At 40.4% G+C, this 26099-nt stretch overlaps 1 protein-coding gene across 3 annotated transcripts in view; it reads right to left on the reverse strand.

Annotated features, from left to right (window-relative positions):
* The window catches only part of UST (uronyl 2-sulfotransferase), a 176671-nt gene that overhangs the window by 38934 nt on the left and 111638 nt on the right, over positions 1-26099 (reverse strand). For all 3 annotated transcript variants that reach the window (XM_052784767.1, XM_052784769.1, XM_052784770.1), the window contains exons 6-7: positions 4567-4664; positions 2222-2379 (exon numbers count right to left, since the gene is read on the reverse strand). In XM_052784767.1, coding sequence (XP_052640727.1) covers positions 2222-2379; positions 4567-4664 — 256 coding nt within the window. The remainder of the gene's footprint in view (positions 1-2221; positions 2380-4566; positions 4665-26099) is intronic.

Here is a 26099-nt window from a genome sequence, read left to right on the forward strand (position 1 = left end):
CGTTAGTTGCAACAGAAGTTCAGTTTTGGCCCAAAGCATCTGCTGCTTTGTGGGATCACCACACAGCTGGGCAGAGTAACATCTCTTCTTCCCAGCATTTCATGATGCAACAGCAGAGGGTGTTGCAGATCAGGTCTAAGGTGCCCTGAGGAGAACGATGTAGGATTTCTTACACAGCACTTGAATTTTTTTTTTTTTTTTTTTTTTTCCTTTCTGGCTGAGTCTGTTTATTATTTTGTAAGCATTAGCACCAACTCAGAAATAACCTGAAAAAATTATGATTGGAAAAAACCCCCAAACATATGCATGCATGAAAGGAGGAGGAGAGAGTTAACACAAGGAAACTGTTTCCTTTCTATTCTTCCTTGTCAATAAGTGAACTGGAAAAATGAAACAAAAATTTAATCCTCACGGGGAATACTGAAGGAAAGAGGTGAATCTTCAGACATGACACAAGACCAGCCTTACACATGAAATCCTAGAGGAAATCACTGTCCTGAAATAGGGGATCAAATCTCCCCCAGATACTGGAATATACACAGAGAAGAAAAAGATTATCCAGCATGTAACAATTCTGGGAGATTGCTTATTTCACACCTGACTAATTCTAGGGCACCCCAGTGAAAATTGAGACCCTCTGTGCTGTTCATTAGCTTCCCCCATTGTAAGAGAAGTGAAAAATCGATGGTGCACAGAACAGCTGAGGAAGTGCTACTGATTCCCAAAGAAAAGTCTGCTCATCGCAAAGAGAGCATCATTCTATTGATCCCCAGCTTCCCTCTTGTCTAACATCCCCATGGGAAAACCTTGGAGACTGAATTGTGCAAACATTTAGGAAGACCTCCACATACTACAAACATATGTCTTTTTAGTTTTTAATTTACAAAGAGAAATAACTGATCCAAAATTGGGCCCTGCTCTCATGTCAATACCATACCACGCTCTCCTTATGTCTGTTATTGAGCAAATTAGCTCTATGTCTGGATATAGTACCACAACAAATTAACACTCATACCTTCTAAAGAGCTGCCTTAACTGCCTTATTGCAAGCAGGTAATGACCTACTGAAATCATGTTCAGAGGAGGAATGCCACACTTTCCCTATAATATCTGTATCATCACTAAATACAAAATTTTCAAAGATGCATCCTGCAAGCAGGGATTGGTGCACAGTCACCCGTAATTCCTGGCTACGGACAGAAACCCGTAATTTCTCCAAAGTGACTGATTACTGTGATAGCTGCTCTCAGTCAAAAGCCAGCCATCAGCTGCATGCATTACAAACAAAATTCAATCTTTGATCCACGTGTTTTTAATATACAACTTGGTACAAAACACACATTTCAGTGGCTGTAGGCGTTTCACACTGACATGAACGTAACCGAGTCACCAAGCAATAAGGGAAGTTTTACCCCTCCCTGGTTCACATGATGCTGATGGCCCAGCCAAATATGAGCAGGAAATCAGTTCTGCTGGAATGACATGCACAGCCCCACAGAAGCATCATATGTCTTGGTTTAGGCATAGGACACAAGACTGCCTCCTAAAGAAGTTAGCAATAAATAAGCGTTGGGAGGGATGGACTGATGTAGAGAAGAGAGAACCCTTTCAGATTGACTGTGGGGTGCAAATTAAGGGGTAGATTAAGAGCTCTCTGTTTTCATTTCTCTACTCAAGTCTCCCAAGCTTTTTTCCTCAGCATGCTTTGTACTTAAAGTGCTGTAAATACATGTTCTTATTTGTACTTTACCTAAACTCAGTTTAACTGAATGTTGATTTCATTTCAACTCTTAGTTAAGGCTGAGGGAAAAGAAATATCCTGGTACTGGAGAATCTCCAAAGCATTCAGCTCCCCAAACCATTTCTTGAAGGTTTACTTAGGCAGATATTACTGACACCATTTTGAGAATATTTTGACAGTATTATTTGAGAGCTGAGTATGACAGAATTAAAAGAAGAAAAGGCCACTCCGGTGGTAAACGGGAAGCCTTCTGGCATGTGGCAAGACCACTGGAGCACCAAGTGCTTGCCCAGGAATGAAAACTACACAGTAACATTAAGAATAAAAGCAGAATAAGTAGCCTTCCCCATCAATCAAATCTGCTCCCCAAAAGGGAGATAAATCTCTTCATTGAATAAGCAAGACAACACGTACCTTTCAGCAGCCATGCAGATTTTGCCAAAGTTTCTGTAAGAATAGCTTTTTAATGGAAAAAGTTACCTGGGTTTTTGTAGATGCTAAGCACATCCTTGAAATAATGAGGTAAGAATCTTTCTAATAAAAGCAGCACATCCTCCAACTCCTCCAGAATGCCCACAAGCAGAAAATTTTCATTAACGTTCAGCTTCGCTCTTTCAAGGGCCCATTCACCAGGCTCCCTGTATGACATTAATGGAGGGAGAGAGAGAGGGAGGAGAGAAAAAAAAAAGTTTAAAGATGCATTTACTTCAGAAATTCAAGCCAAGAACACAACTGAATCAAAAAATATTCAGTGCTGTACTTCTAACAGAACATAAACCCCCCCCCCCAAACCCGAGTGGCTTACTGAGCTTTTCCACACAACATCTAGAATTGGTTTGGCATGTAAAAACAAGATCGCATTAAAAGGAAGTGAATCACTGCATGGAAGTACTCCGTTCTGAAGACGTCTTTCACCAAGTTATTTATAAGCTCAAACTTGTGAACTTCTGTATTTCGACTTGGAAGCCATGACCTGTCTCACGGGAGGAATGACATCCTTGGGTGATGAAGGGTGCTAAGGGGTGGCAGTGTCCTTGAACCACCTCAGGAGAACTGCTGCAAGCAATCATTGCTTGCTGTTACCCAGCGAATACCACACAGGAGGCTACCAGGCTGTTTCCCACCTTGTCCTTCATTTTAACTTTTGCCAAAGTCTCCATGAGCTTCCCCTTCCCTGCCATCACCCCTGACTGCCCTGCGGCTCTGCTACAGGACTTGCATTTGTTTGTTCTGACTGACACTGGTTTTGAAGATCAGTTTAGGGTTACTCTATCTTTTCCCCCAGTGGGAGAAGCTGGCAGGACACCAGTACATCTTTATGCTTCTCTCATAGTTTCTTAGAAGCACAATTTAGTTAGACGAGCATATGAATCCTAAATCCCTTAGACTAACTCATGTTAATTATGTCCTGGGAGCAGCAGTCAGCATTCGTATTGATAGGGGATATAATGCCAGTGCCCCAAACTAAAGGAAATCAGCTTTTTCACAGGCTCCAGCTGGTATGATGAACATCTGAGTCACACATGCTACCTGAGAGTGGCTGGTGATCACACCTCTTCCCTAACTCCATTAGGCTATTGCAAACTCTATGCAACAGGGAATTCAACAACATTTGTCAGAAGCTCTTTTGGTGATGTGGAAAAACTTATTGCTTTACACACCTACTAGAGCAGACTTGGAGCAGGTTTTTCATTCTCTTCCACCTTCTGTGCAGTGATCCATTTTCTGGAAGAGCAAAGTGTCCTAACAAATACTACAAACCTCCTTGCAGCTCCTTGTGTGACTTGGAATTAGCTGAAGGAAGTGCAAGGGCATGATAGGAGACAGATCTATAACAAGCTACAAAACACTACTTCAATATACTGCTTGGGAACCTCGTAGAGGTATGTTGTGGAAGTATTCAGGTATGTGAGTGTTGTTAATGGGATTACTCATGACACAAGTTCAATGTGCAACCATAAGCATTTGCAAATGAGGCCAAAATACATTAAGAAAAAAATGTGTAATGAAAATGAAGTCATGAATCTGTTTTGCTTCTTAATCATAACTTCGCTTATGTCAAAAAACTAAAGCAGGATTTTACAGCAAAGATACTTAGAGATGTAAGAAGGAAGACACTTTCACTTGTTATTACTGCTACAAAGAAGTATGGCTTTAGAAAGAAATTTTTGAAAACATGTGCAGTTGTTCCACTATGGAGAAGCAGTAACAATAAATAAATAGAATACCTTGAAGTTGAACAAACCTAATAAAGAACATGCTGTGACCAACAATACAAAAGTATTTGAAAACAAGAAGGTATTTAAAATTATTCAGACATGTACGAGAATGGTGTAGACAGACACATTTAAAATGAGCTAGCTCAATTACAGAGTAGGAAGCTGCACTTTACATAGTTCTAAGCATGATTAGTATTTCTTACATGGACATAGAAACCTGGAATTCCTCATGTATAGACCTGATACGAGCATCTGAGCAGAGCTAAAACACGTATTACAAAATTACAGTGAGGTAAAACGAGTAACAAGCACATATGGTCACTGCAATTCTCACCTTGCCAACCCAGAAAAAAAAAGAATCCACGTAAACACATCCAGATTTGAGGAATTATTCACGTATTAAATCAAGAAAAAAGAATAGTACTACATTTGCCCTACCCTCCTTATTCCAAACTATATGCATGCAGTTACCACATACAGTGCTACACTTGTACTTACACTTTTCTCTTGTACTTCAAACAACTGCTGCCTCTTTATTACCAGGTTCTGACAAATTGTTGGCAATAGCTATTGCTGAACAAATTGGGATACCTTGTATATATTTACCTGCATCTTGGATGCTGTCCACAGAAATACGGTATGATGTAAAATAACCTGGGATTGGAACATTCAGGGTAGTTTTCAAGGATACATACATTAATGTCCTGTGGGGGAGGAAAGAAAAAAAAAAAAAAAAAAAGAAAGAGGTTTAATAATGCATTTTCCTTTCTCTATTAACAAGTTTTTTTCTTTATCTCATATTTTATACAGTCATCTCAGAGACAAAGAATTGTGCTGAGGCTATAACAAATACTTTAAAAGTCATCTACAGGTTCATCTATGCACTTCTAAATATCATTAGAAAGTTTCGGGGTGGGGGGGGGTGGGGTGGGAAGCCATTTTGTCCTAGCATGCAAAAAACCATTTTTTTTTTCCTTGCTGCAAATAACACAATTCTTATATTGAGATTACTGCATGATTCAAAGCGGGACACGTGGATCAACTTGCATACTGAGTTACATTTGAAATATTCAGGAGATTATTTTCAGACTCTTCTTTCTTCTAAATACACCCTGGGGGAAACCTGAAGTAGCCAGAATAAATGAAATTGAGACAACAATTATTTTATTTTTTTTTTTATTCTGCTTCATTCAATGACTGGAATGAACAAACATAAGCTCTAACTCGCACAGCTTACACTTGATATAAAAACATACATCACTTTTGATTACAATTCTGTACATTCCTCAGATGTTCAGAATTGAGCCTGTTGTGTAAACTCCCACTGAGAAAAGGGCTTATTAGAAAGTATTTATCATTTTCCTGATTTGTTGTTCATCTAATTAGGAGCTATTTATCATTTTTCAAAGACTAGGCATAGCTACTGAACCCCAAGGAACTATATTCCATTTCTAGCTTTACTCTAGCACAATAATAAATGTACCTGCAAGCGGGATTGAATTCCACTATCCTTATCTAGTCTAACAGACCCTTACTCTGCAAGCAGACCCACTGACTCTGAAGAGACATACAGGGCAAAAAAAAAACCAACGCAAGACAACATAAGCAAAGATGAAAGGAGCTCATCTTTGCAAAGCAATCTTCATTCTCATTTAAAGACGCGTGCTTTTATAATGCAATAGGCTTGATGCACATCAATATCAAATCAATGACTAATCAAATCCATACTTCATCAAGTAAATAAAATGCAATGGAGAACACTTCAGTGGGCAACGTGCCCCTGGCAAGACAGAAGTGCTCAGCAGCGGGGGAGACATGGAGAGCATCCCCTGCTCTCCTGGGGCCGCGTGGGGTACCGGCCTCCAGCTGCAGCATCCGCTTCTGAGACCTCAGTGCAGAAAAGCTCTTCCCACAAGTGTCACATTTGGGTCCATAAGCCTTTTAAAGTACATTCCTGTTTCCTCGTCTGTCTTACACTTATGTGATTCAGATTTTATAAGCACATCAGAAGATCCTGGGCTGGGAAGTAAATCACATGGTGAGGAACCATCAAAGAAAACAACATAAAAATTGCCAATTGGGATACAAAGAACCCATCTCCCCTGCTCCCCCGTGTATTCAAGCATACTGAGAAGGGCTTGCCTTAAATACATACCAGAAGATTTATGGTCAAGACCTGAATTTTGACATTCAAGCTTCTGAGCTGAAGCTAACCAGCCCCCCATTCTCAATGCTATGAATATTACTAAGAAATCTACTGGTGGGACAGTAAGGTGGCACAGGCAACGTGTCCCTCCTATCACCCCAATAAGGGTTTTTTAACATGAATTAAAAATTGCACTTCTTTAAAGGTTTATTGTACTTTTACTATAGACACCACCAGAGATGTTTTCAGGGATACATATTTTTGGTTTCTGTAAGAACCTGCAGAGACCTGCAATGAATTCATAAATTGCTTGGATTTTAAAAAATCTGAAATATTGTCCTGGCAATACTTTAAATTATGTCTAAGCCAGCTTGCACTTGATTGACGGATTGAGAGGCAGAAACACCTACGTAAGATTTAAAAACAATTAGTAACACCCAACCAAGAACCATTCCTCTTTTCTTACTCCCATACAAAGATGAACAGACATTACCTCACAACAAAGAAACTTATAGTTTCTTTGCAAGAATAATGAATGCAGTGAGTCAGAAAATATTCCCTGAGATAAGTAAGTATCAATACCCAACACAGAAGTGTAAAAGAGACCTTCTTGTCATTCAGAAAACAATATTTGATTAATATGGTCCGAGAAACATCCACACAATAAAAGCAATGTAAATTCACGTGGAAAATCCTGCAGCTTTAACTAGTGATCAGCTTATATTTAGTCAAAAAGAGATTTTTAGTATTCCTTTTTAGGGTAGACTGTTGTAGGATCACTGAAACAACTGGGGCAGCACTAGTCTAAACTATCGAGTGGCAATTCCATTCGAATTTGATTTATGGAAGGAATGCCGAAGGGTGAGAGGGAAAAATCTTTCCCTTCCTTGCTGATACACTCAAGGTTTAAGATAAAAGCCAGGTATGCTTTCATACAAACCTACAATTTTTCACCACACAAGGGCACACATTTCACGTTCCTGACATCAGAAGCACCAGGTTTTCTCCACGGTAAAAGCACTGCCCCTTTCCAGTCTCCGTTTACCACCACTGCTGTGATTTGTATTACTGCTGCTGGAGGGTCCTGATGCATTTGCAGCACCTGCTTGCCTTTCTTATTTTACCATATTCATAATCTGTGAAATAAATCACCAGCCACCATTCACCCCCTCAGAGAAGATTTTACTTGATGATAATTATGCAGCTCCATGAGATGTGAAATCAGTTTTTAACCAAGAGGTGGGGCGAAAGAAAGGTTGGCCTGAGGTGTGCTAGTCATTACAAAACTTAAACATACCTACAGGAAGCTGCTCTCTGGTTGCTAGCAGGACTTACAGGAATTTCTGGTTTTTTTCTGAGCACGGAAAGCTAAGGTGAAATGACATTATTCTAGGCGGTGTTATTCTGTTATCCTAAGCAACATTAATGCCACATTCCCCAGTAAGAGCATGTTTTCCCAGCAGGACACAGATCTTTCAGGGCAGAAAGGTTTTTATGTGAGACAAAAAATTGCAAGGTGACAGATGACAGCCTTGCTCATTTAAATCACTGGAGTGATTTACGCTGGAGTGTAAAAAAAATTATATTCTAACACAGCCAGGAAAGATACAGAAAGAAACACACACAGCTACTTTGATCATACCCCTCCACAATAAAGAAAGAGGAATTTTATATTATTCCTCAGCTGCTGGCTACGATCCACACTGCTCATGTCCCGCTGGGCTTCTGTCTCCAGCAGGGCAGAGGGACACACAGGAACCGGCCCTGGGGCTGCAACTAACAACAGAAACCATCTTTCTTTTTAATAGTACTATATTTTTCTGTTGTTGTTAATAATTTTAGCTGAAATGGTAAATTGGTAATGTCTACTATCTTCTTGTGTAAAATTGTCTTTTACATAAAAATCACAATGTGCCCTAATCTATTAATCTGTCAACGAGCCAGACTACTGATCTATCAGAAATATACCAAAGGTGTGTTATTAATATATTTTTTTAGAGTTAATAACAAACTGTTTCATTTGCCATAGTGAGTTCATACATGTCATAAGAGGCAGTTGGCACATGATTAAAAAAATTTCATGGATATGAAATTCCTTTGGGAATTTTAATGCTATCACAAAAAGAGTGAACTTTAAAGTATTTTTTGTAGAACAATAAACAATTTACTTAAGTTAATGTCTTTAACTCATGGCAAATACTGTACCATATACAAAAAGATGTGACCTTAGATTTGAGAGCTTGATTTTATTTCCCCCTCCTAATATAAAATCTTAAGAGTACTAGGGGAATTAATAACTTTTTTGTCCAGCAGAAGGAACACCTAAGTTTTTTAAAAGAAGAGATAACTCTTGGGCTTCAAAGCATTCCCTTTTTCTTAATCCTCAACAGAAACACCAGATTCTGCCACAGATGTACGGCAATTCTTAGTATCCCTAACAATTTAAAATGAGGAATCGTAACTCAAATACATACATGCCTTGCAAATATTTTTCCATTAATCATCCATTAATCTATGGAAAGCCATAAAAATGGCCTTTCTCTCACAATCAAAATGAAAAATACAACATGTTGTCTTTCCATGCCCTGCCCTTGTGGGATACTGCAACTTCTGTGAAATCAGGAGACCCTGCTTACAGCCCAGCCATGGTGCATGCTCCTTCCTTAAGTCTGAAGGTTGCAGATGTGAAGTTGAAGGGTGTCATGAAGGCTACAGAGGAAGTAGTAACCTAAATAAATATCTTTCAAGTTTCCATAAAATGAAATGAGATAAAACGATGTGGAAAAAACAGTGAGTGAGCCCAGTCTGTGGTGACTTTTGCTGTTTACAAGGCTGTTCTTCATACGCTGCTACGGTCAGCGGCACAGTCTAGTCCTCACTGTCGCCGGCCAAGGAAAATTATTCTGCTCTGCTGAGAGCCCCCAAGAATCCTCTCGTGGCTTGTAAAATGTTTTCTCACATATTTGCTCAGTGTTTGTAAGGAGGTCAAACTGACCGTTACATCCTGAGGACAGCATTGCATCATACAAACTAAATACCACCACACTGGAAAAAAAAAAAAGAAAAAAAATCCACCGCTTTCTCTGACCCCACTAGGGAGCTCTGGGTGGCCACAGAGAGAAGGGAAAGAAAATGTAAACATGATGGCTCAGAAAAGGGCTCACGAGCATAAATATGACATGAAAGATGGAAAAGCACAACTTTCTACTTTGTAAGGCTCCAGAAAGACATTGAAAAGTCAAAGTATAGTTGGCATGAAGGTTTTCAAGTACCATGACTTACTAAATCTCATTTAGAAGCACTAATTATTTACATATTTTTATGGAAAATAAACTATAACGCAATGTATTTTAAAGCCTAATTAGAGAGGTTTTTACTTCATCAGGTGACATTTAATGTTTCTATTCAATCTCAACCAAGTATTTGGGTAACTAGAACCACACAGCAGCAAGATGACCTCTTTCTTTCAAATTCTGGTGGCATTTGGTACTTCTTCGTGCACCTATGCTAACGGCACTGGCAGCAGATTGCTGTGGGGTGAGTGGGTGCTGGGCATCACTTCCCAGACCAGCACTTGACAACACAGCCAAAGCCAAGTGTTTCCCAGCCCATGCTATTGTGGTACCGAGCCCCTCCAAGCAGGGCTGCCAGGTGGGGTGGATTGTGCCAACCTGGGTGGGGTGATGGTCCTCTGGAGATGACAGCGAGCTGGACAAGTCTATTGGGACACCAGTGGCAGGCTGCACAGCGAGCAGTGGGCACTTTGGGGAGAAGCTCCATGAGATGGCAGAGCTGATCTAGCTAACTGAAACACGGGTTTCTGTCCCCAAACAACCCCTGCACCAGCTGTGATTGCCCCTTCACTCCTGTGCAGGCTCCGCCAGCTCAAAAAGCAACAGAAACCCTTTTCTTTCCCTCCGTTGCCTTCTCGTCTTCTACCAGAAGAGTGAACAACACGGGGCTTGCTCATGGAAATGCCACGATGCCACTGCTGCTGCACTCCAGCTGTGCAGGGCAGGTCCTCAGGGTGACAAAGGCCATGTTTAATGACTTCAGTTGCCACGTTCGTTTCTTTTAGTCATTTTGCCAACATGGTCATTGCAACAACTGGGAAACAGTCACTAGAGCGTGCGGCCATTTCACCCCAGCACCGACTGTCCCCCTACGCCCAAATGCTGCTGCTGCCGCAAGAGCCACCCATGCTCCCAGCATCATCTTCTGTGGCACTGTGAAATCCACGGGTGCCAGGGACTTCTCTATTTTTAGCTACCTAGCAGATCTTGTGTAGTTACTGATGAGACAGCAGAGGCAGGCTTCATGTTTCATCCTGAAGAGGATCTCAACTGCTGCGAAAGAGACGACCACAGCTATGAGAGCCATCCAGTAAAGGCTAATCCTCTGGTGGGTCCATGCAACAGGTTTAGGTCTGCCCTGTGAAGACAGATGCTACAGCAGACTGGAGCACGAAACAGGGAAGTGCCTGGGGCACCAAAGAGCTTGGGCTGTGCTCCCCAAAGACAACCCCTTCTAGCTGGCTTTAACCATCACTTTCCTGCTTAAAGGTCAAGAGGTATCTTGCTTTACCTTCGACAAATAGTACATTTGAAAGCTGAGCTAAGGTTTGCATTTTAAAACTAGTTTTCAGTCACAGATAACATTCCTTTCAACTCTTTCTCGCTTGGCATGTCTGTTTTTGAAGAGATACACTTCTGAAGGCTTTTGTACAGCTCTTCAAAGGCTGCACAGACATTTCACACCTTTGCAGGTATTCAAGTTTCTTTCCTCCACAAAATTGTCAGGAGTTGAAACGTGCTTTTAAAAAAAAAAAAAATCCTTGATCTCTAATTCCCAGAAAACCCTCATTACCATTTCTTCAACAAAATGCTCTTTGCCTTCAGCTAAATCATGTATTTGATAAAAAGCAGCAGCAAAAGCAACTGGAGAATGAAGAGAAGAAAAGAGCCCTCTCATCACCCATACTTCTGTGAGGCCCAGTGCACTACTAGAGGAGACAGTGTAACAGCCTACGCAGGAGACCAGAAGAATATCCTTTAGAAAGTTTCAGGGACTCCTAGCAGCAGCGTGTTGGATGAGCAAAATCACCTCGTAGAGCCAGCTCATTTGATTCAAGCTGCTGTCCTCCAGCTTTCTTATTTAAAGAAGCTGTCCTGTAAAACAAAGCAGTGTGCTCTTATAAATGCATTGGGGTTTTTTGCCCCCGAATAATTTTTTGCTTCATATTATCTGGAAACAGACTCTCTTCCCTTCTCTTTTCCGATTCTTCAGATGCTTTCTACAACCACCTCTTCTGTCAGCAAATCATTAGTCAGCCACTCGCTTTGACACGTGGGGGTGTTTACCTATGAGTTCCGATAAAGTCTCTCTCTTGCAGATGACTGGCTTTCCTGCAGGCGAACGAAAGTCCCAGGGACTGAGCACGCTGTCAGTAGCCAAGGGCTACAAAGGCCAACCCGGCGTCTTGCAGAAAGCCCCCAGGGAGTCCCCGAGGAAGCAATGAGGACAACTGGGAGGACTGGATCCTGCTATGTTTTCCTGATTGTTCACTGGGCTATTTTTGAAAGGACTCTTATCAAAAGTTAACACATACACAGTTGTCCTGGGGAAACAACAGACACCTAAGGACAGAGGCAACTTTCGAGTGCCCATACGTCAGCTCTTCTCCGTATCAGCCATCTAGCTAGGCTACTGCAAGCCAAAGGGCTCCAAAGACATTTTGTTCCCTCTCTGAGGGCAAGCTCCCTCTCTGGCATTGCTGGTCTGGGTAGCAAGTCACACCAATATGTTGGCTTGAAGCCAGTCAACCATGTATACAAGAAAAAAATATATTAAAAATGTGGGGAACATAAAGGTCTCTGCTTTGAAAAATCTTTCTTAAAAGAAAAATGCACTTTAGAAACTTGAAAAAACCCCTAGTTCTCCAATGTTTAACCTAAATAAAATTAAAGGAAAAGAAGCATTTTTGTTCATTCTCTAGCACGGCACTCTCTCTCATGAGCAGGACTGCTACACTTACCTCTTATGAGTCTCCAGCTCAGAGACCTGATGGATGGAGAAGACAGGCTAGAGAGTTCTCCTTCCCTCCAGGCAGGGGTAAGTCCACCAGCCATCTTGAGAAAGGGTGGAGGGAGCTGCCTGCAGGTGCTTATTTGACTTGAGAAAATAAAATTTAAAAGTATTTCTGGTACTTGCGATAAAACATTGGAAAGCCTGGAAATATATGGGTTTTTTTCAATTTCATCTCCAGGGAATGAGTTTTCACCAATTAACTTGTTTAGATGGAAACTGAACTTACCTCTGTACCCAAAACAGCATCCAAACTTAAAGGTTTGAGTAGATGTGACTGCTGTTCTCACAGACAAAAATGGCTTTAATCTAAACACATACGGTCACCTCCTTGCTGCCCCGTTTCTTTGGGGTGTGCAAAGCACACCACCACACTGCACCACCGAGTAGCAGCAATGCCATAAATCCCCATAGCTTTCTGCTAAGCTTTCTTCACCTATGGTTACAAGGACAGCTTACAGACTTATACTAAATATTTCTATTTCACACGCTCCAGGGTAGCACATTAATGCTGCATTTGAGAGAGGGGATGGGAAGCTTACAGAACCCTTGGCAACTATGGATGACCTGAGATCAACCCTAAATATCAGCAGAGAGAGTATAATAAGGAATATATACATCCTCTATTCCTCTCCGCAAAGCTTGATACTTTCCCCGAGTAACTGCATCAGTAGCCTAGACTTTTATACTTGCAAGTTAATGAAACTTCATTTTGTTTCATAGTATGAGATATTTTTTCTATAATTAAAAAAGCCCATACTGTAAGAGTACGATTATTCAAGAGAAAATTCTATTATGAAAATCTGGAGAAAAAGATAAAAAAGTATTTTCAAATGTTAGGATACAAAGGCTGGTTCAGTTAAGTCTTCTTTTAATTGTGCTCTAATGAGGAAACTTGACTTTTTAAAGCTAGGTTAGGGTAGCCTATGGCTTGCTTAGATTCAGTTTGTGCTGTCCTGACATCAGCATAGATTTCCTTGGGTTTTGGGTTTTTTTTTCGGTGGAGGATAATTCTGGGGGTTTTTTTTGAATTGACTTTCCACTTTTTTCTGGCAAAATACGTGTTTTTCATTTTTTCCCCCAGAGCACATAAGCAAATAGCCTGCCAAGTTTAATTCCCACTTTTTTCTTTTTGACGGACTCTTTTGGCTGGGCTAATTTGCCTGGCTTTTCTGCCAACAATGTATTCAGCTCTTCTTCCTGGCATCTTAGCAAGTGAAGCAGCGGCTAACAAAACAGCATCTTCTGCTAACCGTCGACATTTTCATTTAGTGCAGGCATAAATTGTTCATTCATATACAAACTTTTGCTGGCATTAACATAGCAGAGGTGATGAACTATACCCACAATGCTACTATTTAGATGTGACAAACATTAAACACATTTGCAGATCCCAATTTTCTAACTTATAATGATGTACCACATCAAAGAAATAGGTAGGTAGATATATTTCTCTCTGTTATCAGAAATCCTATTAGACCAGTTTTACCAATTAGAATGCAAACACTTCATAGTTGTAAGTAGGCACCTTCTCCTATCTTTCTTTTCCATCACTTTTGTATTTTTCACCTCAAACCATCTTAGTATGGAAAATATATGAAAAAAAATAGAAAGAAATTATGCCAAAAAAAGGGAGAGTGCCTGCCAGCTGGAAGAAGTGTATAAGCATTAAATAACCATCCTGTTAGAGAGGGCACAGATCCAAGGAAGACCAAAAATACAGACCATTATACTGCAATCAAGAATGAATCCCAGTGGCAACTAACAGCAGGGAGACAGTGCATCTGTTAATTCTGTTTACTAACACCTTTCCATAAAAGAACCTGGAAAATTAGTCTGCTCAGTTGATGACCCTTAATAAAGTCAATTAGGGATGGCATATATTCAATTCTGCAAACGCTGAGCAGGAAATACCCCCCACCTCAAGGATTTCTCAGCCCTCCGTAATGCAGTGCTGCTGTACCCTAGCTAACAGATGCCTGTGAGAAAAGCAGCGAGTCAACAGATAACTTCCAGCAATTTATGCTCACAAAAGGTAGCTCTGGAGCACAGATAAAGTTATTCTCCAACAGATGACAGCCTCAGCCTGGAGCTGACTACGAGGCTGAGGTCAGCGGGCTGGAAGTGGACAGAGACGCAGCTGGTGGGTGAGGGTTCTCCTGGCAGGGTGGTCTCACCATACCTGGTGGTACAGCGCAGCCATGGCTGCTGCCCATCCCGGCAAGAAAGGCTGCTACAGAAGACCCAGGGCATCGAGAAGCATTTTAGTCCATCCTTTGCTAAGGGAGTACCAAGTTTATCTAAACCAGGGCTGCCATTTGTCCAATCTGTTCATAAAAATATTCATATCCACTCTAATTCGTAGTAGTGCTTTACTGCTCCTATTGTCATAAAACCTTTACTAGCATCTGATACGAAAACACCTTAATGTAATTTAAGGAAACTCCTTTTTTGTCTTAACCTTGGTGAACACACGGAGTAACTGCAGGGCATCTTTTCATAGCACATTTTTACTCGTCTGAAGACTTACATTTCCCTACAGTATTTGCTTTTTAAGACTGTCTTCTGGACTCTCTTCAATTTCTTAGAAGTCCTAAAACAGAACAGTTTTTAACCTAGGCTTTTTCAGCTCCAAGAAAAGCAGAAAAGACCCTGCTGGTGCCTTATGTAAGTTCTCATCTGAACAAGAGAGCGCCATGGAGGGAATTAAGAAATAATTTCATGTCCCTGGCTCCTGGAACCCAGCATCTTCTGTTTGATTTGAAATGCTGGATCCCAGAAACTATTTCTGCTACACATTTTTTAAAAACCAAACTGGAGAAGATACAGAGGAAATAATCGTGTAACACTGCAGATCATCACCTCTCTAATACACCACTCTTAACGTTAAAAGACTCGCTGTCCAGCCAAGCACGTTATAATACTAAGACTCAGCGTGTCCTGTATTGAGAGCAAGTCCTGCTCACAACTGAGCAGTGATATGCATTACAGATTGCTCAGAATGGAAAATCATGTCACAAAAAATACCATAGGAGATCTGGGATGCTTTCACATACAGAAAAGGTCCCTCTAGAGAGCACGTAAGTCAAGAAAAAAAAGAGTCTCGAACTGAAGTGACAAAGACACTTTAGGAAAAATGGATAAAATGAACAGAAGACTGCCAGAACCAGCTAGTGTTAGACGACTCTGTAATGAAGAACACAACCAGCAAGGGGAAGAATCATCATCAAAGCAAGCTGTGCCTCTCCAACTTCCAACAGGTCTTTGATTCAGTCACTAAGGATGTGATAAACGCAGTCCTGTGCTCCTAAATTCTCAGGGGAAAAAAAAAAAATATATAGGAGAGGCTGATAAAGTATAGGAAGCTAAGGACAGGAATAAAATGGCTAGTTTTCTTAGTCAAATGAGACACTGAGTAGGGTTGCACAGCATCTGTGCTGAGACATCTCTTGTGCATAACAAAGAAGCGTTAACAGTGAAGTAGCAAATTTTTCAGGGAATATTAATGAGAGCAGATAAGAAATCTGACCTCAAGGAGTTATAGAAGGACCCTATAATGCTGATTAGGCAAAAAAATGCTGGAAAAAATTCAGTGCTGGTAAATGCATAGGTCCTTGCAATAGGATACTCTGGATGACAAAGGTGTAACAGGGTTTAAAAAAAAATCCCAAAAGCATAATAAAAAAAAGAAAATAAAGAAGATGTATTCATAGAAGAAAGGTCTATCAAGTGCTACTAAACACAGATATGGAAGCAATGTCTGGCTCAGGAAACTGGTAAGCTGAAGAACATTGGAAGGCGAGAGGACACTGGAGGGGAAGCAACCCTTTAGCCTGTCCACAGCTTGTACTGTCTTCCCCACCATCTTGGGCTGGATGGTGCTCATGTCTCAAGAAGGGTTTAAGGCAGAAAGTTCACACCTTTACACATGACACAATGTCATCTGCAGAGATATCACAGGATTTAAATGTTTCAAAATATTGTTTCGTTGCTACAATACAGGAAAGCCTATTTTAGTAACAAGACATTTCTGTAGTTCACATTTTTCTCATGTTTTCTTTCCCAGGTCAAACGTTCTCATTCCTTTAAAGCTTGACTGCATGCACAGAACTTATGCTCAGCAGATTTTAGCCCAAACCTCAAAAACGCATACAGTAACAGAAACACATTTAAGTTCTATGAATGCCACAACATCTTGAAGCTAGCAATATGCTTTTTAGTAGAGGTCCACAAAAAATAGTTTTAACAATACAAAAGTTTGAGAAGCTTATTAAAACAAGTATCAGTGTTCTGAATGTTAAACATGTCATCAGAGAGAAGCAATCCATGAATCAAAAGGAAATTTATTTCATTAGCAATGAACATTAAATATTATTGCTCTCATATATCCCATCATGAGAGAGAAAAAACAAACAAGAGAGATCATTCCTTTTGCATGTTTTTTACAGAACTTCACGTGACAAGAATTAGGGAGGAAAATGCTTACTTTCTTCAATATAAATCCTCAAAATAAAAGAGTATATACATGAAGAAGGGAAGATATGCCACAATAAAAAATCACTGCAAGCTTCACAAAAGCAGTATTTCTTTTAATTATTAAGCCTCTCTCATCTGCAGATGTAGCAAAAATTTCACTAAAGACAATGAACACCAGCTAGCTGATGCATCTTAAAAGTTTTATTTCAACATACTGCTCAGTTATAGCTTAGACTACCTGCTTTTGTGAATTCCAGTGATACAATTCCCTTTCACTGATGCTAAAGGGAGAGGGACTGTGTCCAACAGCTCGTGATGTGCACCTGAAATAATCCAGTCACATCAAGTACACTGCCTAGCAGAAAAGAAAAAGAAACCTGCTGCTGACCTCTCCATTAAAAAAGAGAAAATATATGATGATCATCATACAGTACAGGTTATAGATTTCTTTGGTTTTGCCCATTTTTTTAAGTTAGATGATAAATCTTAAAAGCACAGTACTGACTTTTAAGACACAAATAACTGGCTTCCTCATAGCAGCAAGGTCTAAATGTCTTTTATGTCCCCTTGACCTACCACATTTGTGGTGCCACTTTACCACAAGCCTAGAAGTGCTAGAAGAGCTTCTAGCCTAAAAGAGCTAGAACTGAGAGTTGTGTACTAATTCTGCTTTCTTATCAGCCTTCTGCCCAGCATCAACTGACTTTGAATCTCTCCCTTCATCTCTCAGGGCTGAAACGCAAAAGGAACTGCAGAGAAGAAAAACCACACTGCTGCTGCATGTGGCTTCCCTGCTGCTGCAACTAGGGATGGTTTCTGCTCTGCTGCCCCTGTCCAATTTCCCTAGTTATAGTCTTCCCCCTGCTGAAAAGCTCTAATGCTTTTCTGGAAAATTACTACTACTTTGCATCATTCATAGCACTACCATTCTGAATAGCAGTCACAAAATGGAACAAACATATTGATTCCACTTTTCAGTTTGATAAGACTATCACTGTATTGACAACTCCAAGTATTTAAAAACTCCTACAATTACAAGGTTCAGAGGCATAATTAATGTTCCTATTTGCCTCTTTTTTATTTTTTGAACCTTGAGTCATGTGCTGAAGTTCTTTTCTACAACTGTGCAAAACAAACGCATGCCTCCCTCCCCCCACAGAAACCCAGAATCTCTCAATCCCCTCATCTCAGGTGCTATGGCATCAAAAAGATCAATTATAAAATCATAGAAGTTAATAACCTTGCTAGAAGGAGGGGAAAAGTGTAAAATCTGCTTTTTAATTTCCTGTTTATCAAAAACATCATCTCTTTGGATTATGTTCTGAAGAAATTTTTGTTTTTTTCCTTCAACCACTGATGAGCACTTTAGTTTTGGTTTTTCCTTTTAAAGACAACAGAAAATTAATTTCTAAAAAAAATTATCTCATTTAGCAATCAATATTCACCATGGCAAATTTCCTATTTGCCACTGGTTAGTGGATTTTTCCCCAAGAAAAAGGAAATTACTCTTGACAAGCTCAGTTATGAACAGTGGCTGGCTTTGCTTGGATCAGAGTTCATAGGAAAAAGTTGTGCTCAAGGTAACCTGACTAGACTGTGTTTCAATAATTCACTGAGCAGTAGGTAGCTTTGCTGAAACAATGGCAGTCCATTTACCAGAGTCCAGAACAACAAATAAGCAGCTAAACACCCTTTGTTGGGGTTGTTTTGGTGTTTTGGTTTTGATTTTATGTAAAGCAACTATAGTTACAAGTGAGAGAAGAGCTTTGAAAATACTAGTCAACAAGAAAAAAAAAGAAAAGAACGCTTAGAATAAAAATCAGAAAAAGTGAACACTGCTTTTACTTCAAAGCAGAATTTCCCTACCTTGTTCATGGGCAATGTATTTTCTCAACTGACACTGAAAGTCTACTGCTTATTCTGAAAGATGGAATTACCTTTTCATTCAAGACAGGCCCTCCCCACCCCCGTGACAGCTCACGACCATACAATATCATCAGCCAACTGGTGAGGGATGCGTGTATTTTTTAATAAGGTTATGCGACTTTAAAAAGTCATCTTAAAGGGGGGTGGGGGGAAGTGCATTTGAAACAGCTGGTGTCTGTTTCTTGTTTTCTCTCATTTCTTCCTTTAAATAAGGTGGAATTTTAAGACAGACCAAAAAAAAGAAGAGTTCCTGGCAGCAACACCCTTCCTCGCTTGACCCACTGTAAGGAAACAATGGCCAAATGCCCTAAACCCCAACTCAATGTCAACAAATACAGGTTTGCAATTTGTCACAGTCTGCTCCCTCACGTTTTCTTCTGGCAACATCATCTCACCAAGTTATGAAAAACTGGTTTTATTTCTTCTTTTGAATTCAAGTAAAATCCACCACAAAAAAGCTGAAGGAATCAGGGTGTGCATAGCTTTCTGAAAGACTCCCTGTGACCACCAGTATCCCTCAGATGCTTGGATTTATTTCCACTGGGTTTCCATTTCATTAAGGTGCCAAGATGCTTTAGAGCATGTGGTTTGAATCCGTCCTCATCTCAGGGCACAGAAGCCACTAGTCTTCCCAAAGCTACTGCATGAAGCAGCAAAACTTGCCAACTGCTCTTTTGATTGCAATTGCTTATCAGTTTGGCAATGAAGCCAATCCGTCGTCTCATTGTCTGAAGTCCCTCATCCTTTCATATCCCTACAGGAAAAAAATGAGAATGGAGGACACCTAATACGAGTCTGGAGCCTCCATACTAAAAAAAGTCATTTAACTGAAGCTATTAGTACGCTGATAACCTCATCACACAAATTACACTCTTGCAAGAAAAAAAAAATCTCTAAGAAAAAAAAAAAGAAAAAGAACATCTGTAGCAATACCCTTTATGCCAAGATGGAAAATCTGATTCCTGGAATATCTGACACCTGAAGAGCACTCCTGTGGGAAAGCACACCAGCTACTTGCCAGGCAGAGCCAAGCAACTGGAGAGAACAACATCCCAATCCAGTTGCCAACACAAACCTATGGCATTTGGTTGTTGCTTTGTAGAAACACAAATGCACATTTCTATATCACAGGAGCATACTGAAACAGAGCAAGACTAAACAGCCAGCACCTGTTTTTTGGCAAGATTATTCCCCAGTTCAGATCTGTTAATTCTGTAATGAGACAGAAACAAAAACTAAATTCACACCTCTGTGCTTCAGTTTCACTACTGTACAAAGGGTTCTTTCCTTTATTTGCATGTGGTTATTCAGTCAAGAATTATAGTAAATTTTATTCTTAAATGAACAGAGAGACCCTACTCAGCATGCAATGCCTTGTGTTCACAATGTTGTGAATGCAACACCCTTACAACTTAAATAATCTTTGTTACGTTTACTTACCACTAACACTACATAGGCTTCATTTGACAAAGGAGGATGCTGATACTTGACACTGCAGAGAAACCCGTGCCTGTCCTTCTCTACTCATGAGAGACAGAGAGGACTGATCACAGCGGTGCACAGGGAGGTGTCTTGCACAGGGAAATACTCCCTGTCCTGACAGGTTCCAGTGTGATACTCAGGGTAAAGACTGTGGGTCTAAAATAGGAATTGTTTCTCTGAGAAGACAAGTAAGTCTGAACAGTGGCTATGGATGCCCTCAAATCTCACATGGTAAGATTTTTATTGTTGAATCAAACATTCCTGCTGTGATTGTTGACATTAGTCTTTTAATTCAAGTAGCCTTTCTTTTTTTTGTCCCTTTCTCCATTTAACAAGAAAGACCTGAATAAATAGGAACACCATCCTGGAAAACATTGTGATCCCTGCACTAAGGACATGCATTTGAGACCTCCTCCCATTCCCACCAGCAGCTCCCCCTCTTCTCTTCTCCTTCTCCTTCTCTTCCTCTTCTCTATCCACTCCTCCAGCTCCTTCTTGTTCTTCTTGGTCCTAAGCTCACATGATGTCCTAACTTGAAAGATTACACTGTCAAACTGAGCAGGGCTGGCATCTTTTCCGTGGCGCTCCAGGCTGTTCTTTATTGAGAAGCCAAACCTTAAAGCCCTGGTCTGACAATGTCCAAATGGACAGTACTGGATAGGGGTTGCCCCAGCAGAAGACCTATTGGTCACAGGCAGTAGTAGTTTTATTTATTCTGCCTGGGCAGACAACAATATATCAGCTTTAGCACCTGAAAGAAACCTCAGCAGTGACCCTTCAGCACCAGACACCTGCGGTGTCTGGGGAAGGCAGCAACGCAAGAAGCTGTGGAGGCTCAGCAGGCTCTGCCCGGTGGGCTGGCTGGGAAGTGCCTCCCCCCCCTGCCCCCAGCATGTACGTGCATCCCAGCTGTGTCCCATGAGACATTCAGGCATCCCGTGTGCGCCCTGGCTCCAGGGATGTGAGCTTGGGTGCTGACCAGAAAGGAGCACCCTGTGCTCCAACTGGCCCCAGGGTCCGTGTGAGCTGGGACCAGGACAAGGCACAAGATTTTACTCTGTAGCCTAGACAAAACCTTAGAGACTTCAGAAGAACTAGGATAAACTAAGTCTTGAGTACACCTGGGCACTGAACGTCCCTTTTTTCTGCAACATGTCATCTCCACTTCCATGTGGTTTCAACATAAACTACTTCAGAGTCTTAAAAATACAGAATTCACAAGTGTGACCCAGTCACTCTGCAATCAACAGAAGAGTTGACACCACCACCAAATTACACGATAGGAAAATATTTTGTTGACGACAAACACCTAAAGCCCAGGACAGCCTTGGATGCTTTTATAAAAACACGGCTATCCCTCACCACGTCAGCTGCATGCCACGGGCAGGAGGTTCTCCTAACCCCACCACCCTGAATTCTCCCTGCCATCCACCACCTCAGAGCTTCAGTTTTGCTTTAGCTAATAAGTTTTAGAGATCAGGATTTCAGTTTATTTCACTTCACTGGTAGTGCTGACAGCCAGAAAACTTATGTATGAACTAGAAAAACGAAAGAGGGAGGAGAATGACAGACAAGGAATAAAATGGGCTAACAAATTCAGTTTTATTCTCATGGGTTGTCAGTTCCTGCAGGTTTTGACACCTACAGAGTGAAGTGAATATCTGACTGCTTGAAATCACATTATCATGCCACAGCCTGAACACGTTCAATATATTGGCAGTAAGGGGAGAGCTGCCTCTCTCTGCCCTTCCTCTGTCATGAGGACTGAAAGGTTCTGCAGTTTCCCTCCCCATCACACTGCCAATAAAACAGTTTTCATTTAAGGTGGTTAGAGCATAAAGCAACCAGAAAAAGGGAACAGGTCTACTCCTAGCAAGAAGTGTACTTAGGAGGGTATCTAGCAGGGTTTTCTAGGGAAGGATACCATGATTTCATTAGACAAGACTTCAAAACATTTTTTAATTAAACATGAACACAATACTAAACATTTCAAAACGTCAGACTTCTGAATACACACACACACATATATGATTACATCATATTTTTAAAACAGACTATTTGCTGGTCAATGCCCCATCTCTATTATTTAGGCCATGTATAAAATGTAACTTTAAAAAGATTAATTTTAAAATTTATACTAACAGAAATGGAAGCATTCTTTTCTTCTGGATGATAAAACACTGCAGTTCTAAACATCATTCTATTCCAACTTTAGACAAAATATCAATCAATAATTAGTTTTACTTGATGACTACTAAAGACTATTCTCCAGCTTCACAATGCACACAATGTTGGACTACGCACTGAAGGTAACATTCACATCACACACAGATTCTCTTGTTTCCATTCTCCTGCAATGGTTACTCGCCAGCTAATTATCATTAAGTCATCACTTACTGGGAACCATTTAAGTGTCTCCGTAGATGTGTCTTCCTGTTGCTTTCACATTAACAAAATAAATGAGAACTGAAAATGCAAATACTCAAATTGAGGCTTACAAAAATTATCAAAACACCTGAAACTCATCTATACTGAAACTACTGTACATCAAAACCAAGAGACTTCTATTTTCTGGAAAGCATGCACTGAAAAAAAATGTTTAAACCCACTATCTTCAGGATTTTCACATCTTCTGTTTTGGTACCTTTACTATTAGCTGTGCATAATGTAAACTTGTGGTTGCATTTCATACTTTAAATGTATTCGTATCTTAGCTTCTTAAGATAAATTTGAGAGTAGTCACGACAGTGTTAACAATTAGGAGCTTCAGCGTCAGTTCGGAAATTACAAAAATTCATTTGATCGGCAGAGCTGTAAGACAACAAAACCTTAGCTACTATGGCATAAACCCAAGAACACTCAATTGTTTTAAAGTCAAGATACAATACATTCAGCTGGAGATGACCATAATGGTAACTTATATAAATCACCTAGTAGTAGAATTAATTTGCAAGCATGTAATTACAAAGTTTGCTTTTGAGTTACCCAGAGCAGCCACTAATTTCAGAAAACCAGCATGGGCTATGAGGAACATCTACCATATGCACAGGACCCTTTTCCTGGGTACCCCCGAGGCTCCAGCTACATACTTATCAGATTTTCTGATGAAGAGACTTTACTTTGGTAATTAATAGCCCTTGAGGGCTACATATTTACTCTTTTTAAACAGAACAGAATAGAATAGAGTAGAATACAATATTTCAGTTGCAAGGGACCTACAACGATCTCTAGTCCAGCTGCCTGACCAATTCAGGGCTGACCAAAAGTTAAAGCATGTTATTAAGAGCATTGCCCAAATGCCTCTTAAACACTGACAGGCTTAGGGCATCAACCACCTCTCTAGGAAGCCTATTCCAGTGTTTGACCACCTACTCTGTAAAGAAATGTTTCCTAAAATGTTTCTTTTTTGAATACATTTAAACTGTTATCCACAACAATGTCCAGCAAGGACTTCCACAGCTTAATTATATATTGTCCAGATCTTCACATCTTTCTGCTCTTTCCTGGATCTGGCAACTGCCCATTCCATTTGGGATCTTCTAAGTCTCACACTGAAACAGCCCACAAGCAATCATCCTTGTTGCAACTTTTCCATGCCTCCTGCAAATTTGTCTTCTCATATCCTTTCCCTTGTTTACTTCTTCCTCATCTGAAGAGTCCTAATCTTTATCATTCCTTGTATGGAAATTATTCCATCCTTTCATTGTTGCTCCTACCCATTTCTGAGTATTTTCCAGTTCTTCCAAACCCATTTAGGGAATGGGAGGTCACAAATGTCAAATACAGGAAGTCAAATGCAGCCACACTACAGATTTATACACAATGAGGTCCTTTGTTCTCTATTCCTTTGGATTTGCCTTTTTTTGACTGCTACTGAGAACTGAGCTGAAGCTATGGTAGAACCATCCACCACAAACACAAGATCTCATTCCTGAATGGTTAACAGTCTGCTGAGAACCCATCATTTGCTATGTGAAATAAGGATAATCCTCCACCCAAACCTCTTTCCCACCTTTGCTGAAGGCAAGGCTGGCTGTTATCCCCGGGCTACACAAGAATGCTCCTTTCTGTTCTTGTTTCAATCTCCAAAATTTATCTCCCAAAACTATAACAAGGACATACCCTCTTCTCTTATATGGCCTTAGAAGGCCAGCATCAATATAGTAGACTCTGTTCTGCGTTTAGGATTTTCCACTCTACAAACAATAGCTTCCTACAGAGAAGCTGGAGAAAACTAGTTCCCCAGGCAACCACAACACATAAAACCCCCCAAAGAACACAAAAGAGAACATCAAGAGCTATCCTGTATTCATGCTGAGAAAGGCACAAATAACAAACTTGGCAAAATCACCATAAAAATGAAGATTCATCATTCTCAGCTTAATACAGCTAGGTCCTTAAATAAAAAACCATAAAATACTATATATATATATATATGTATATGAATGTCTTAAATACCATATACTGCTTATTGGTGGTACTAAGACCTTGTAATAAGTTTAAATAAGATTGTGGGTACTTAGTGCTTGGGACTCTTTTGCTACTTGGCTTCTGGTTTCTCCTGTAGTTTCTTAACATTTACAACAGCCAGAAATTTTCAGATCAGTACAACATTGCATGAAAAAATACCTCACGTTTACGTTCTGAAGCAAAATATTGTGGTTATCCTGTATCCTCCCTCTATAAAAAGGAATGCAATACAGCATGGTATCATTAAAATAAAAGCATGATATTAATAAAATCCAGATCTTTTTATCTTTGCTATTAAGGTAAGTATGTATTATGAATTACATGAAAGATTTTAGTGCTGCAATCTTAACCAATGGTATATTGCTTATTTATTATGTGCAGTTAACTCAGACTAGTAAATGAAAACAGATTAGGAAGTCACATTTTCTTGCTCTTGTATAATTGCATAATGCTCCAATGTTTGGAATGCAAACTCCACAGGGGAACGTTAAAAAATATTGGTTTGTAAATTAAAATCACTGAAAAGTAAATGTCAGTCGTGAAAACATTTCCTTTAATATTACATTTTATAAGTTGTTTAATCAGTCCCTCCTCCAGCTGAGGTTTGGATTATCATTAACTTTGTGGTTCAATGAATTATTAAAACAAAATGGGAGAATCTAAAGGAAAGATGGTGCTTTAGAGCATACAGAGCAGATGATGAGTTACAAAAACAGGCCAGAAATTTTGCTGTGAAGAGTTAATGCAGTAAAAGGGAACAGCTGGAGACTATTAAATGCACTCATTAGAGGGAAGAAGCAGCAAACTGTTCTAATTGGGTCAGCTGACAGGTGCCTGCGCTTCAGCCATGCCCTCCCGGCAGCCCAGTCCCAGCCGCAGAGATTGATGCTACTGTATGATCCTCCAACCAGAGCTACAGCTGCAAAGCTGCGCTGCAGCTCAGGACACCTTGTGGGACGTCCAGTGACCAGTTCAAAGCATCTCAGCACTGAGTTAGAACACAGGGACCAAAATGAGTACTGCACGTATGGGGGTAACTTAGGGAAAACACTAAGGGTGCATAAAAGGTTTAGTCTCTTAACTACAGCTCAGAAGCCAGTAACTGAAAAATGTACTTTTTTATTTCTATACTTAACTCCCTAATATCTGGTATGCACTGCACAGCTGTAGGCAAATCATTTTAACCTCTGCATGCCTCAGATTTCCAATCTAAATAATGTTAACCAAGTTCACCAGACCTACCCTAAAAGTTCCAAGGTTCAATCAATGGACACGTGTAGCCCCTTGTGAGGTCCTCAGCGGAAATATCCCATATAGAAATGAACGCTCTACTCCCTGCCCCTGCCCCCCCCCCCCCCCCAAACCTGCAGGCAGGCAACTCTCCCACTGCCTTTTTTGATACAGAAACACATTCATCAGAGTGACAGTCAGGGCGTGGAGGCATGGGCTCCATATCATGGTCTCTCCTGGAGGCCATATCTGTGGCAGACTGAAAAGCTTCAAGAAACATATCTAAAGTCACGAAGGAGAAAGCTCAGTGTGTTATTACTGATGC

The sequence above is a fragment of the Harpia harpyja genome, chromosome 4, assembly GCF_026419915.1.
Source record: "Harpia harpyja isolate bHarHar1 chromosome 4, bHarHar1 primary haplotype, whole genome shotgun sequence".
Taxonomy (NCBI): Eukaryota; Metazoa; Chordata; class Aves; order Accipitriformes; family Accipitridae; genus Harpia; species Harpia harpyja.